This window comes from Cydia fagiglandana, chromosome 26 (genome assembly GCF_963556715.1).
Source record: "Cydia fagiglandana chromosome 26, ilCydFagi1.1, whole genome shotgun sequence".
Taxonomy (NCBI): Eukaryota; Metazoa; Arthropoda; class Insecta; order Lepidoptera; family Tortricidae; genus Cydia; species Cydia fagiglandana.
In genome coordinates, this window is record NC_085957.1 from 11,115,029 (window position 1) to 11,128,698 (window position 13,670).

Below are 13,670 nucleotides of genomic sequence, written 5' to 3' on the forward strand. Positions count from 1 at the left end.
ATCCGGATAATTTCATACATTTCGGATCCGGATTGCAAACCCTAAACGTAACTGTGAAATAAATTCATTTTAAACGTTTTCATGTATGGATCAATTCATCAGTGCTGCTCAGTAAGTGACAATACAAATTATTACAGTTATTTCCCATTTCTATTTTTATACTCACCCGAACCGGCCGCCAAAAGCCGCTCCCATTACAATCGAACACTCTCACTTTAAAACGACATGGTTAAATTGTGTTTAAATTACATGAATCATTTACGTAACATAATAATATCTATGTCTAGTACTAGTTTAGTATGTTGGTAAAACATTTACAAAAAAATAGAGCTAGTACAAGTTGTATATGTAAACTTTTATCTTGTTTTTTAGCAATTAAAACTAAGGTACCTGCGTCATTAAGGCCCGCTCATTAAGCTTGCTTTACTATTCAAATTTCATACTTTTATAAATGTGAATTGAATGGGTTCAAATTTTGCATCCATGCATATTAATAAAATCGATGGGCCTTATTTGGCACAAGTACCTTAGTACAGTCACCTACAATAATATGTTACTCTTTGAAGACCGCAAAAATATGTGACACATACTTGAGGCTCTTCAAATAAGATTGTGTCAGATATTTTTGCAGCCAGTACCAGACATAAAATATATTGTACTTGAATGTTCATGTCATTTAAAAATGTCGTTTCAAAATGAGAGCATAACGTCCATTTAATGGCGGCAGTTGGTGTGAGTCTTAAGACGAAACAGGAGTTGAGTTCTAAATATTTTAGGTAAATATACCCGTCTCGTTAACGGAAGCGGCTCCTAAAACTAATGCGATAAGGACAAGGCGAAAAATCCTGCGTAAAAATCTCAAAAATCGAGGTTTTGTACCCGACTGTTTCCTCCTCCAAAACTTAACCAATCTTAACCAAATTTGGAAATTGAAATGATTATGAAATTATCTGTGTCGGACCGATTTGCTTTTTTGGCTAATTGATATCAGTTTTGAATACTACGCCTGTAATTGCGGCATAGTCAATGAGGCCATATTGGCTATTTTTGAGGGGCTCTAGCCTTAAAAAACAAAAATATCAAAAAAAGCAAAACGGTCCGACACAGATATTGACAGTAATAAATCTGTGTTGAAAAAATCATTGCTTTAGCATCAAAACCCACGGAGGAAACAGTCGACTGCGTTTGTATGGAGAAATGACCACTCCTGGTGGCTTTTAACTATTCCTCTAATATGAAATACCGAAAAGATTAGTACTAAATAGTGACGTCACCTCCAGAATGGGCGGCGTGCAGCTGCCGTGGGCGCTCGGCGGCGGCGTGGGCGGCGTCGGCGGAGTGGGCGGCGTCGGCGGCGTCGGCGGAGTCGGCGGCGTCGCCGCCATGTCGCAGCCGCCGCAGGTGCTGCACTACCCCGTGCAGCACTTTCAGGTGCAGCCGGTGAGTGCTGAAACTTCTGGAAGTCATATTCTCAGAAAAATTAAGACTTTTTGTCTGTGCACTGCGGTACACACACTCAGTCACCTGCATTACTTGTCGAAAAATCTTTTGATCTTTTATCGTTATCATCTTCCTCGCGTTATCCCGGCATTTCGCCAGGGCTAGTTAATGGGAGCCTCCAGACCGCTTGATAACTAAATTCAAATTTAATGCATTACTTATATTTAATTCATAACTTGATGTTACATAGGGGCAGTACAGTGACCTCCACACTAGGCTTAGCCTGTGACGTGGGGATCTAAGCGAAATACAAATTATTATAAAAGCTAGATTAAAATTAACACTAAGAATTTTTATCAAAACACTAATCCAACTGAGTACAAAAGGACTTAAGTCGGTTAAGGTCTTAGTAGGTGATAAGTAAGTGAAAGTGTTTATGTGAAGTTATGTGTGTATATATGTGAGTATGTATGTATGAATTAGTTATGTGCGTACCTACGAAAAACAGAAGAGTAGCCGTGCAACTAATCCCAAGAATAGGCGTCGTCGTCTTTTGATCTTTTATATACATACATACATACATTCATACATACATCACGCCTATTTCCCGGAGGGAAATCTTTTATATGTTAAGTAAATAATTAAGACTCGTTTTTTCCAGATTAGTGAGGATGAGTGGCTCGCACCGAGCCTGCTGGTGTGAGGGCGTGGGTGCTGCTGCCACGCCGACTGCGTCTAAACCCCCCCTCCCCCCACTTCGATCCCCTCTTCTGTTAGGGCCGTAGCCAAGACAATCGTATATCGATGAATGCCTTTCGAATAGTAAAATATCGGACCGAAAAGACATATTACTATTCATTTATTGCATCGTTGATGTGATGATGATGATGATATAATATGATATGATGCGATAACTCGCAAGCGTCCAGAAGGCGTATCATGGATGGTTTTATTCAAGTGATAAAATAACCATCCCTGTTTAACACCGTTAGGTTGAACGTGTCTGATATTCACATTTCACGTTGTCGCATAGACAAGAGCCATCATAACATTTCGTCTTTTTTGAAACGTCATTTCGATTGGCATTTTCTATGAACGATTGTTATTTGGCTAGGTCAGTTCTGTTCTAAAAGTATATCTAGTACTAAGGATGTTTCGGTGGGTGAGCTCTTTTTTTTGGCTTAAAGCCGTTTAGTGTAACCCGGACGGGTCGAAAAGGCAATGTGAGTCACTTATCGAATATTTGGTTTCTATATGCTTATGATTATATCTACAGAATGCATAAGAAATAATTTTAAAGATATATTATAGATATTCATATTATAAGGTAGGTTAAGGCGAACCACGCGGGCCCAATATGGTTGCGGATGGTAATTCGATTTACGAATGCGTAAAAACTTAAAAAGCACAAGTATAGAGTAAGTTAGAGGAAAAATGTAGATTTTTGGAAAAATGTTTAGTAGGAATGTAGATGACTAGGCAGCCGAGTGAGAGGTTTTATAAAACATTTTATATTCCGTTGGGCTGCGGCGTGCGGCATGCGTTTTACACGCTGGTGCGGCAAAACGCGGCGTTTGTTTACCCGGTGTGATATTTGAGCGTATAAAATCCCTTAGGGAATTCTGAATTGGCATGTTTTATGACATTAACCGTCGCGATTTTTCTACATCATAGTGATACTAACGCCATCTAGCAACAAAGATAAAAGTAACTTTGAATTATTGTAGACGACAAGTTGTAAAAATGATCACATGACCTATTATTTCATCATATAGGCAAATAGAAACGTTTTTATACAGCTGTTCGCAGGTGTCAATCTTTAAAACCGTGGTAAGTTATAGCGCACTAGCGTGGCATGCAACATTGTGGTATGCAAAATTGTAGTGTGCAACATTGTGGCATGCGGCATGCGGCACGCCTACTCCTGCTAGTCCGGATCTTGCCAAACAAACACGGCCGCGACTTACTTACTTAAACATGGTTGTGTCTATACTTAACGGATACACTTAAAAGTTCGAGGGAATACCGAAAAAACTAAGTGAAATATTAGATTTATTTATTGAATAGGTGGTTAAGAAAGAAAAAATATTTATTGTTTAGATTTAAGGGCATGTAATCGTCGTAGGTAATGTTCGTTCGTTTCGGCCGCAAGCCGCACTGGCGCTTGTCGCTTGTCATTTATCGCGTCGCTGACACATGCGTCTGTCGCATGCGACAATCGCAAGCGCCCAGTACAGCTAGCGGTACATCGTCTTTTTTGAAACTTTTTGGAGGTACTGTGTCTATCCACAATACCTAAGAATTCGATATTAATATTTTGTAAATGGTGTATTTTATATATTATATTGAGAAAGTTATCGTTTTATTGATTGTATAGTTAATTTGTTTTCATCTATTAGCTTTCTGTTGGGCATTAGTCAAACTTGAGAGACATATCGCTAGTAAAATATTTATATATTATTATATATAGTTCATTTAAGATAAGGGTCGAATCGTTGAGTCAATTGTGTCATCCAGTCAATCGAAAGGAAACCGAGCGAAGCGAGGGCTTTTACGCGCGCCGGTTAGAGGTACGACCTCAAGCACATTACATAATACTATAGCATATACTTTACTGCAACATTATTTTTACTATACAAATATACCGCGTCAAGAAAAAATCAACTTTATATACATGCATTGAGAGTTGAAATCGTTTCGCTAAGCGCGATTTGACCCCAAATGATAACTCGTAAACGCAAATCGCGAGTAAAGTTGCCATAGTATTAAGTTCGTGCAAGGCTACGATATTAAAGTAAAAAACCAATAGATAGAAAATTTAGATATAGTCAACATATATAATGAGATTAGGTAAACATTAAGGCTATTATTCGCTTGACATAGTGTAGTGCATGTACCCACTAGAATAAGATTCAGCATTTCCGACTGCCGCGGGGGAATTAAAAAAACATTATAAATAACTTTTTTTTAAGTGTGAAATTTTAATAGAAATGTTCTATGTCAGTTTTAAAGTACAGAGTACGTGTATGAAAAGTAAAATTGTTTGATTTTTGAAAAAAAAAATGATGTTTTTGAATTCCCCGAAAAATCGCAGATCGTTGCCTTTTCTTGTTGCTATATACTTCCTTCACTATACATATATATATACGCTAATGCTAAAACTAAGATATGCTAAGATATAATAAGCTATAATCACTATGAACCATTATAAAATGGTAGATATGTTAGCTAGGTGAAATTACATATATTTAAAGTATATTATATACAATGTGCAAAACTTAAAATATTATATCTTTTAGATAGGCTATTCAAATTTTGTGTAATTCGGTTTTTGTGTGTTTTTTTTTTATCCATTCCATAATTAAGGTATTGTTTAGGATCCCACGAAAACACCAAATATTATATAACCATAACATATATATAATTAAAGTAGATCGGCATATGATAGGTGTTAGAGTAATCCTAATCTTTCGGTTCTTCACTATGAGATGCCTTATATCTTCACCGTCTGCGCAGTGTGGGGGCGTCCGCTCATGCATACATACATACAATAAATATCAAAATCCTTACATTTAAAACCATACGAAATTATATGTACCTATTCTATTTATGAACGTTTTAAATATTTATGAAATAAATCTCACACTTCAAGTACAAACACATGTTTTCCTTCGAAAAAGTAATACAATTAAAAAAATAATTTTAAATAAATTACGTTATGTAACGTGAAAGATTGTTATGCAAAGAAATATTGTAAAACAAGATAAAAAGTATTCCTTATCCTTATAATAATGCAAATATATAACGCTGCTATGACTTATGTAGTTAAATTATTACATAAAGCCACATAAACTCTCAAGGTATAATCGAAATTCACTTAAATTCACTTCGAGTTAAAAAATAAAACATTATTAACTATCACAAAGACAAAATAACAAGCGTTATAAAAATATATGCATAAAAATATATAATAAAATAAATAAGCACCAACGTGCATTATAGTACAAGAGACGGCGGCGCCATCGTAACCAGCGTTCATACAACGTTTAATAAACTTTTAACAAAAAAATAAATTTTAGACTTAAAATTATCACAAAATTCAACCTTGTGCAGTATAAACCAGGAGACAGCGTTTTTTTATTTCGTAATCAGCGTCATAAAACATCAGCAACATTAGATTTTAAAATTAAACGTAACAAAATTGAACGTTCACACAAAGAAAAAGTGCGTTATAGTCTAAGAGCCAGCGCAAATTCAACGTTCACACAAAGACAAGAGATCGTTATAGTCTAAGAGCCAGCGCCCCCACCCTCGGTGCCAAACTTCGTTTTACTTCGGGCTGATCCGTCTACAAAAACACCAATTACACAATCGGGAACTCCAAGAGTGCCCGTTTAAGACGATTTTTGGAACATTTCTGTCAACTTGCAAAAAGGATGTTTCCTGTTAAACTTAAATCTTATTGCGACATTAAATATTGACAAATCCTCATAACAACTGACATACATTAACGTTGAATTGAGTCGTTTAACTTCAAACTCGGATAAATCCATGTGTCAGATTATGCGAATTTGGTATTAAGGAAAGGTAATAGGGTAGATATTTTCTGAGAGGGTCGAATGGATTTATCCGAGTTCGAAGTAAACGATCGATGCGACAATTTAACGATCTAAATTTAAAAGCTTAAAATTTATAAAAAAAAATTAAAGAAAAAATTTTTTTGGTTTATTATTCGTGCGAAAACTAAATAACAAATATATTGGGACAATATTACTTACAAACATTGGCCTATTTCCACAGTAAGCTAAATAAAGCTTATGTTGTGGGTAAAAGACGATGATTTAAGTAACATATAAATACATAAATCAACACCCATAACTTGGGAACGAATAATGGTGACATCCATACAAATAAATACAATAACCGGAATCCAGCCTGGTGTGGATCACTACCGAATAGGCCAGGAGACCGATCAACTCTATTTTCTACTAGGTTTAAAATTCACTGAAAAATCCTTGGTATTGTTTTTTATATCGCTGATCCTTAAAAGGCTAGGGAAATTTGTCAAAAATGTTCCAATAGTCGCGATAGGTATAGAGGTGTAGTATTGTCTGTTAGTCCTGGTTTCTAGTCATGCTAGTCGGTGTTTAGAATCTTCGTTGTTTTGTACACAAAAAACATATTTTTTGAAACGTGTAAGGTGATTTCACCAGTCTGCGCTATCCATTAGCAATATTTTAAATGTAAAAAAACATATTCAAAATAAAAATCGATATCAAGAATGGACTGAAAGTTTCTTCCAAGATGGTTGTTCCACTATGGAAATGGCGAGAAACACTTATAGTTTCTATTTAATTTTAATTTAAACAACAAAACAGCTATGTCGCACACATATCTTATATGTCAGATAGTATTCGGCCATTTGAAAATATGGCCCGTTCGTGTGTCAAGTAAGTAAAATCTTTTTTTAGTGCGATTTAACATATGACATTAGGATAGGTTTTTCTATTCAGAATATCGAGATTTTAATTGATACATTATAGTTAATGTAAAAACAATATCACTTGATTTTTTTAAATTTCAAAATGTAATTAAAAAACACTATGAGTACCAGCTGTTTTTCGCCGGCTCTCGCACTATGCTAAGAGAGACGCTTTCCGAGCGACAGCCCTGACTCTAGGGTTGCCAATAATAGTGAGATACATGTTGTGTGTTTACCACCTAGAGTGTTAAATATGTCTGTTTTGCTGTATTTTAGTTAAAGAAAGGACGCTTAGCGCGAGGAATTTTGTACATTGACGCACCTGTTCCTATCTCTATCGCACGCAAATATTTATTTTTCCGTCCCGTTCGCACGGTATCATCGACTGCTGGCATCATGAGACAGCAATATATAACTACGCACGTGCAATAGAGATAGAAACAGGTGGACTGGTACGAAACGTTCATAAGCATCTTTTCTGTAAGTGATAGTTAGGTCATGATTTTTTATTGCTTAAATGACATGAAATGTCAAATGTACAAAGATCTAGTCGCAATATTCTAGTCTGTTTTATAATGTTTTTATTTGGGCTGTGTTATCTACGCTTCGAAACGTATTATTATTTGCAATGTAAAAAAAAAACAACTTGTAACTAACATTTAGCTAATGAGATAACTATTATCAAATACCGTAAAGTCGGGTTACTTTGACCCATATGGAAGTAAGTTTGGCCCACGTATGTAGACCCCAATGTAATCCGTTTTTTCGGTGCAATCGAGCCAATCGTCGCAACTTGGAGCCATCAAGGTATTTTCGAACCGATACAACCTTCAAACCTCCAATCTTAAAAGCTGACATCGCACTTGCAACCCCTTTGGTGTTGCATTGCTTACCATCATTCGATACGTCTGCTCGTTTGCCTCCTATTACCTTGAAAATTAGATTTGTATTCAAAGCTTTGACCGTTTATAGAGCTTTTCAAAAACGTACTTGGTCATCCGGTTCGAAGGACCATGTAAGATCTTCACTGATTATTTCACCACCTTTACAATACTTGAGACCAGCGAATACTTTACAATGATCTTTTTTTATTTCGAATGTTTCTGAGTTGTTAAGAATAAACGTATCGATGCGAAGTAAATAGAGTTAGTCCAAAAAAAGTCTACAACGGTTTAGATAGTAAGCATGCGCAGTGCAAGTGTTATTTATACGTCATCATTTCGTAGAAGTTTGACGTCTAAAATAACACTTGCACTGCGTGTGCTATAAAAATCGTTGCAGACTTATCTTGGTCTGACTCTAAAAGCCCAATTTTTTTGTGTTACATGTATGCATGTGTAGTAAGAGTAGTATGTGTCGATTTCTATTTTGAATATTGCAATAAACTCAGCAATAATGCGCAATAGATGTCGTAGTATTTCGTTTTTTAAACCGCTAGACCATTTTTACGGGTTGACCTTTCACCATGCCCAAATATGTGTTATAACACACAGATTTTTTCAAGTTTACACACACATTCAATTTATGAAATGGCCCAAATTCAATGTGAATCTAGTTTGGCAATGTGCAAGTTGTAGAACAACCAGTATTTAGTGTGCAAGTCTCAAAATTTCCGCAATTTCTGGAAACTTTCATGAGAAAATTATCACGCAAGTTTCCACATAGAAAGTTCTCGTTCAGATTAGGGATTGTTTCTCAATGTTCTTAACTGTTGAGGACTGTTTCACTTAAATATTTACGTCACTCTTGGCGTACATTTCAAGTGTCATACAAATCGAAACTAACTGTAGGAATGCTTGGCAATATGTATACGTGAAGAAAAAAAAAACGACACATTTTATGGGAACTTTGCGATTTGCGAACTCGGGTTACTTTGACCCACATGAAAACATTATAAAGGGTCTAATAAAAAACATAAAAACGCCAAAGGTTAGCTAAAAACAACCTTATTGGCATATTTCCATAATAATTATAGTACAATAATATAACCTGGACCGAGTAAATCTCAATGGCCAAAGTTACCTTCCAGGGCCAAAGTAACCCAACTTTACGGTTTTGAAATTTTTCTTCGGCACATTGCTAAGCTGTTTCCGTCAGATGGTCTGATAAAAATATCTTCACTACAACATCGTAGTCCAAAAATCATGGAGAATACTAACTGATTTTGTGGTACAGTTGAAAGGTCGGCCATATTTAATTTCTTATATGTTGTTTCAAGATGTCTCTCATTGAATCTATATGTATTAAGATTACTTTATTGGGGAATATATTTAAATGCTTATTTTTTCCAAGTTTTATATATATCTGTTGATTTTATTGAAAGGTGTTCCAAATTTTAATAATAATTTTCGAATATATCTTTGCCTAATTTGGGCAAATGGCCAAACAGAAAATTTTGAATATATATTACAAAAATAAAACAAGAAATTACTATCCCTCAAATGAAGCCATTGTTTTGCAAATAACGGAAAAAATGACCATTTTTTATTCCCCCTATTTCTGCCCCCCCTTTTTTCTACCGTCCATAAGTGTTGTCAGAGCTAGACTAGGTAGTTCCGTTTGGTTAGGTCGGTAGATGGGCTAGGCAGACCTTGGTAGTAGGTGTACAGGCTGCGGATGTAATATCACAAGTTACGGAAAGTTTCCTAAAAGTTGTCGGAAATTTCAGGATAATTTCACAGGAATCAAAGATTTCATTTCGTAAATGGAAAAGTACCACCACTATACATAACTAAATATGAGAAGTTTCAAAAATATACCAAGTGAATATTTCGTAATTTTGAAAAGTTCGGGCACATCAGTAATCACATCGTAATACACAAAGAGATAAATAAATAGAATTAATTATTTTCTTTTAAGTTATTTCAGCAATCGATTGAAATATTTAGTTATAACGAAACTAAAAGAGAGTGTTTAACTACTAACAGTCATAATGACAAAAGAGAAAACATTATCTTGTAATTTTTTTCTAGTGACGCGGTAGATTTAGCATTTTAAGATTTTTTTAAGCCAAGACGGGTTTTTTTGTTTATAATATTTGAGAATAATATCATATCACAGAGGCTTCAGTGTTTATTGATTGAAGTATGGTGTAATATTACATTTAGTATGCTGTGATATTACACTCGCAGCTGTCAAACGCATGTACTGTGAGCTTGAACGAGCTATCGCCGTCATAAGTGAAACCAAATGACCAGAAAGTGTTAGTGATTTTACCTCCCCCTCTATTTATTGATTAATCTTGATCCTACGCGACTTTATATATTTATATCATAGTGATGTGATCTATTTAAGGTTCCCCAAAAAAAAACATAAATACGAAAAAAGCGGGGCGTTTTTTTTATCCCCCCTTTTGATTAGATTTTTTTTTAATGTTGCATAAATAGGAATGTAGTTTTTAAAATAGAGGAATAAGTGTACTTTTAGGTCTCTGCTCGTGTTTGAGCGTTTTTGTTGAGCTATTTATTAAGTTGTTCTGTTATCTGGCAGTCACCGCTTTAAATGACAAGTTGGCCCGATCTGTCAGTCACTGAATTGTCAGTTTGAGTTGACAAGTTGGGCTGATTATATAGTGTAATAAAAATACAACAATATTGTTTTTAAGTCACTGTGACTATTAATTATATAATTTAAGTTTGCAAAGTGTTCACTAGATTCTATTGTTATTGTTTTACAATAACATGTTCTAACTGGCCCAAAAATACATTATATTTTTTATTACTGAATATTGTTTAGAATTTTAACAAATTTTTGAATTTATGTGTCAAATGTTAACGGAGAATATTTACGTTTTGTTTTAGTTAAATGATTGAAGTTTTAATTTTTAATGACATTTCGTAAAACACGAAATTATAAAAAAATATTCCATAAAAATATTTACGTATTTTTAGGCTAAACTGTAACTATGTATTATTTCAGTGTATATCATAAAATATGACATGGTTACGATATTTATAAATGGGTGTTCAGATCTTGGTTAGCTAAAGACAATTGTAAACTTATTATAAAAATACGTTTATTAATTAAATGTACGCATCATGAAATAACAATAAAACTATGTGAACACTACAAAAATATGTGAACATACTATAAAACCTTATGTTATAAAACATCGAATTGTTCGATCTATCAACGAATTTCAGTATGTATTATTTGTTTACTAAAATGGTATTTATATTTAACTTGATAAAAGAGACACATTACACTATGATTGTACCACTAAGACACTTCTTAGGATAAAGGATGACTCTCGGTACTTTGCGTTCGGATCTCAGACTACACAACATACACATGAGTACAGAATGTGCGCGTTGAGAAATGTTACGATAAAGTTGGAAAAGTTCTCTGAAATTTTCATAGGAAATTAAGGAAACTTTCATTTTGGAAACGGAAAATTTCGAAATTTACCGAAATTTTATAATATTGCAATTTTGGAAACTTTTCGACGACACATCAGTACACATGAGCTATAAATTCTTCTCAAAAAAGTTTTAGTCAAAATAAGGATTTCTTAAATTCAAATATTCAAGTCATTTTTTTTTCGGTTCCTTACGTTTTATTAAAATATATATTGTAACTAAGTTGTAACTAATAACTAAGTTTGTAAATCCTCCAGTTGATGCGGTGTAGTGAGAATCATTCTTTAAGATAAGTAAGGCCAGGTTTTGGAACACAAGTACTTAAGGAGCCCACTGAGTCAGCCGGACGGTATCGGCCAGTTGTTTGGAACTGTCGAAATTTTGTTCTAACTGACAGGCCGATACCGTCCGGTGGACTGTTAATCAGTGGGCCCCTTTATAAGCGGTGAACTGTCAAAAGTTATTGCAAGATGAGCGCTTCATACAAAATACCCATGATTTTACATGGTTCTTTGGTTATTTTAACAATTTCATTGCCAGTAAGTGCTACGGGTTACGCTCGTAGCGCGTAGCCACGTCTACGCCGTATGGAGCGCGTAGTCGCTACGAACAGTGTACCCGACAGTCGGGTTCTTGGCGCTGAATGTGTTAAGGTATTTCCGAACCGATACGACCTTCGATCCTTCAAGAAAATAGCGTATTCCCATAGACTAGGAATCCTCTAGACCGAGTTTAGAGCAATTATTTCATGCAACCGATGACGCCAAAAAAATGCCTGTAAAGTTTATTTATTTCTACAAACAGCTCAGTAATCCCAAATATAATTTCAACAAACAGATAATAGAAATTGCAAGAACTAATAGAAATTGCAAAAGTCAATTTGTTCCTATTAGTTAACTCTCCTTGTCCCCGGATTAAGTTTATTTTTGTAATTCTAAGTGTGTTTTTGTTGTACTTTTCTCTCAGTGTGCGCGGGACGAGGTGAGCGAAGTCCCGTGCCGTGATTGGTCCGTTCAAAGACACGGACGTCACACAAAGACATTTTCTACTCGAACATGGAGTAAAATTACCGTATGCATGGCAGAGGGGGTAGCACGACTATGCTCAGTCTGGAGGATATTTTGTCTGTGCGTACTCCCAATGCACTTACAAATCCTCTGGTAATATTAAGCGGGCATGAACGATGGCAATTGCTTGCCATCAGGCTATTCGTCTGCTCATTTGCCTCAAAATTGTAGGGAGAGCTAATATGCGCTGCTAAAATTTCAAAAATATTTGCATTAAATAAATATTGATATATTTCGTAACTTAGTAAAATATTCTACGGTTTTTTAGACTATATTACGCAGTCAAAATAGTTATACATGTGCCTATTCGAAGTATTTTTAAACTATTTACCATACCACACCAAGGGATGCGTCAAACAGTAAAAATAATTCAAACGTGACTAAATTTTAATAAACAAAAATAAAATATTGTAAAGAATAGACAATTTTTCTGACTTCGCATTTTTTTAAAGTTTTTTATCACTTAGTCGATGTGATTATTATGTATACAAATGCAAACATTTTTCATATTTTTGGCCCTTTGGCATCTAACTTCCCACCTTAACTTAACTTAACCTAACTTTAACGACATCTTTTTCATTATACCTAAAATGTCACAGGTATTAGTATGAAGCCTCGTCTGTCTGTTGTTTCGTTTGTTAAGTTTACAACTGAAAGATATAACCTAGGTATATAAACTCTGTACCTACCTATAGTCTAAGATATGCTAGTTGTATGACATATAGGATTAAGAAGATACTCGTATGGAGCGAAATAAAAGGGACAAAATATTATAGTGTTTTATTTATTTTGTAACTAAGTATAGTATTTTTTTTATTCCCGGTAAAATAATAGCCGCAACATATCGGTAGAGTAATTCGCTAGTAACTGGCCACTTTTAGTAACTGGCCACCCCCAAACCAAAAATGAATTCTATTTACCTATAAATAGAATTCATTTTATAGTATTAGGTGGCCAGTTATTGACACCTTATACTAAAATGAATTCTGTATTTCTCTGATTCCCACGTTACAGGCTAAGCCTAGTCACAGAATAAATAATAGTACTAGGTACAGAAGGCTCACTACTAACAAAACGCGTCTGTTACGATCAACACAGATATGGCCGCTAGGTGGCGACAGCGCCACGCGCGGCTTATGGCAAACCCCAAAATTGGGGTCGAACGGATGGACTTTTAGCTACCTGTAGCAAAGCGACGAAATCGCGGAGTGAGCCACGCCTGACGATGGCACCAAATCACAGGGCGGACACGCCATACATCAAAACTCGTTTGCGTGTATATGTGTGAACGGCACGTCTGTACACGCGTCATTGTGTGAGTAA

At 35.1% G+C, this 13,670-nt stretch overlaps 1 protein-coding gene across 2 annotated transcripts in view; it reads left to right on the forward strand.

Annotated features, from left to right (window-relative positions):
- The window catches only part of LOC134677430 (nucleolysin TIAR), a 91,853-nt gene extending 78,736 nt beyond the window's left edge, over window positions 1-13,117 (forward strand). Inside the window, exons 8-10 of one of the 2 annotated variants that reach the window (XR_010100024.1) lie at window positions 1,281-1,440; window positions 2,102-5,664; window positions 5,717-13,117. Coding sequence is in view for 1 of the 2 variants with exons in the window: in XM_063535896.1 (XP_063391966.1) it covers window positions 1,281-1,440; window positions 2,102-2,143 (202 nt within the window). In the remaining variant the exon portion in view is untranslated. Of the gene's footprint in view, window positions 1-1,280; window positions 1,441-2,101 lie in introns of both variants that reach the window. The other variant, XM_063535896.1, reaches the window with a different exon arrangement.
- Window positions 13,118-13,670: the final 553 nt, after the last annotated feature.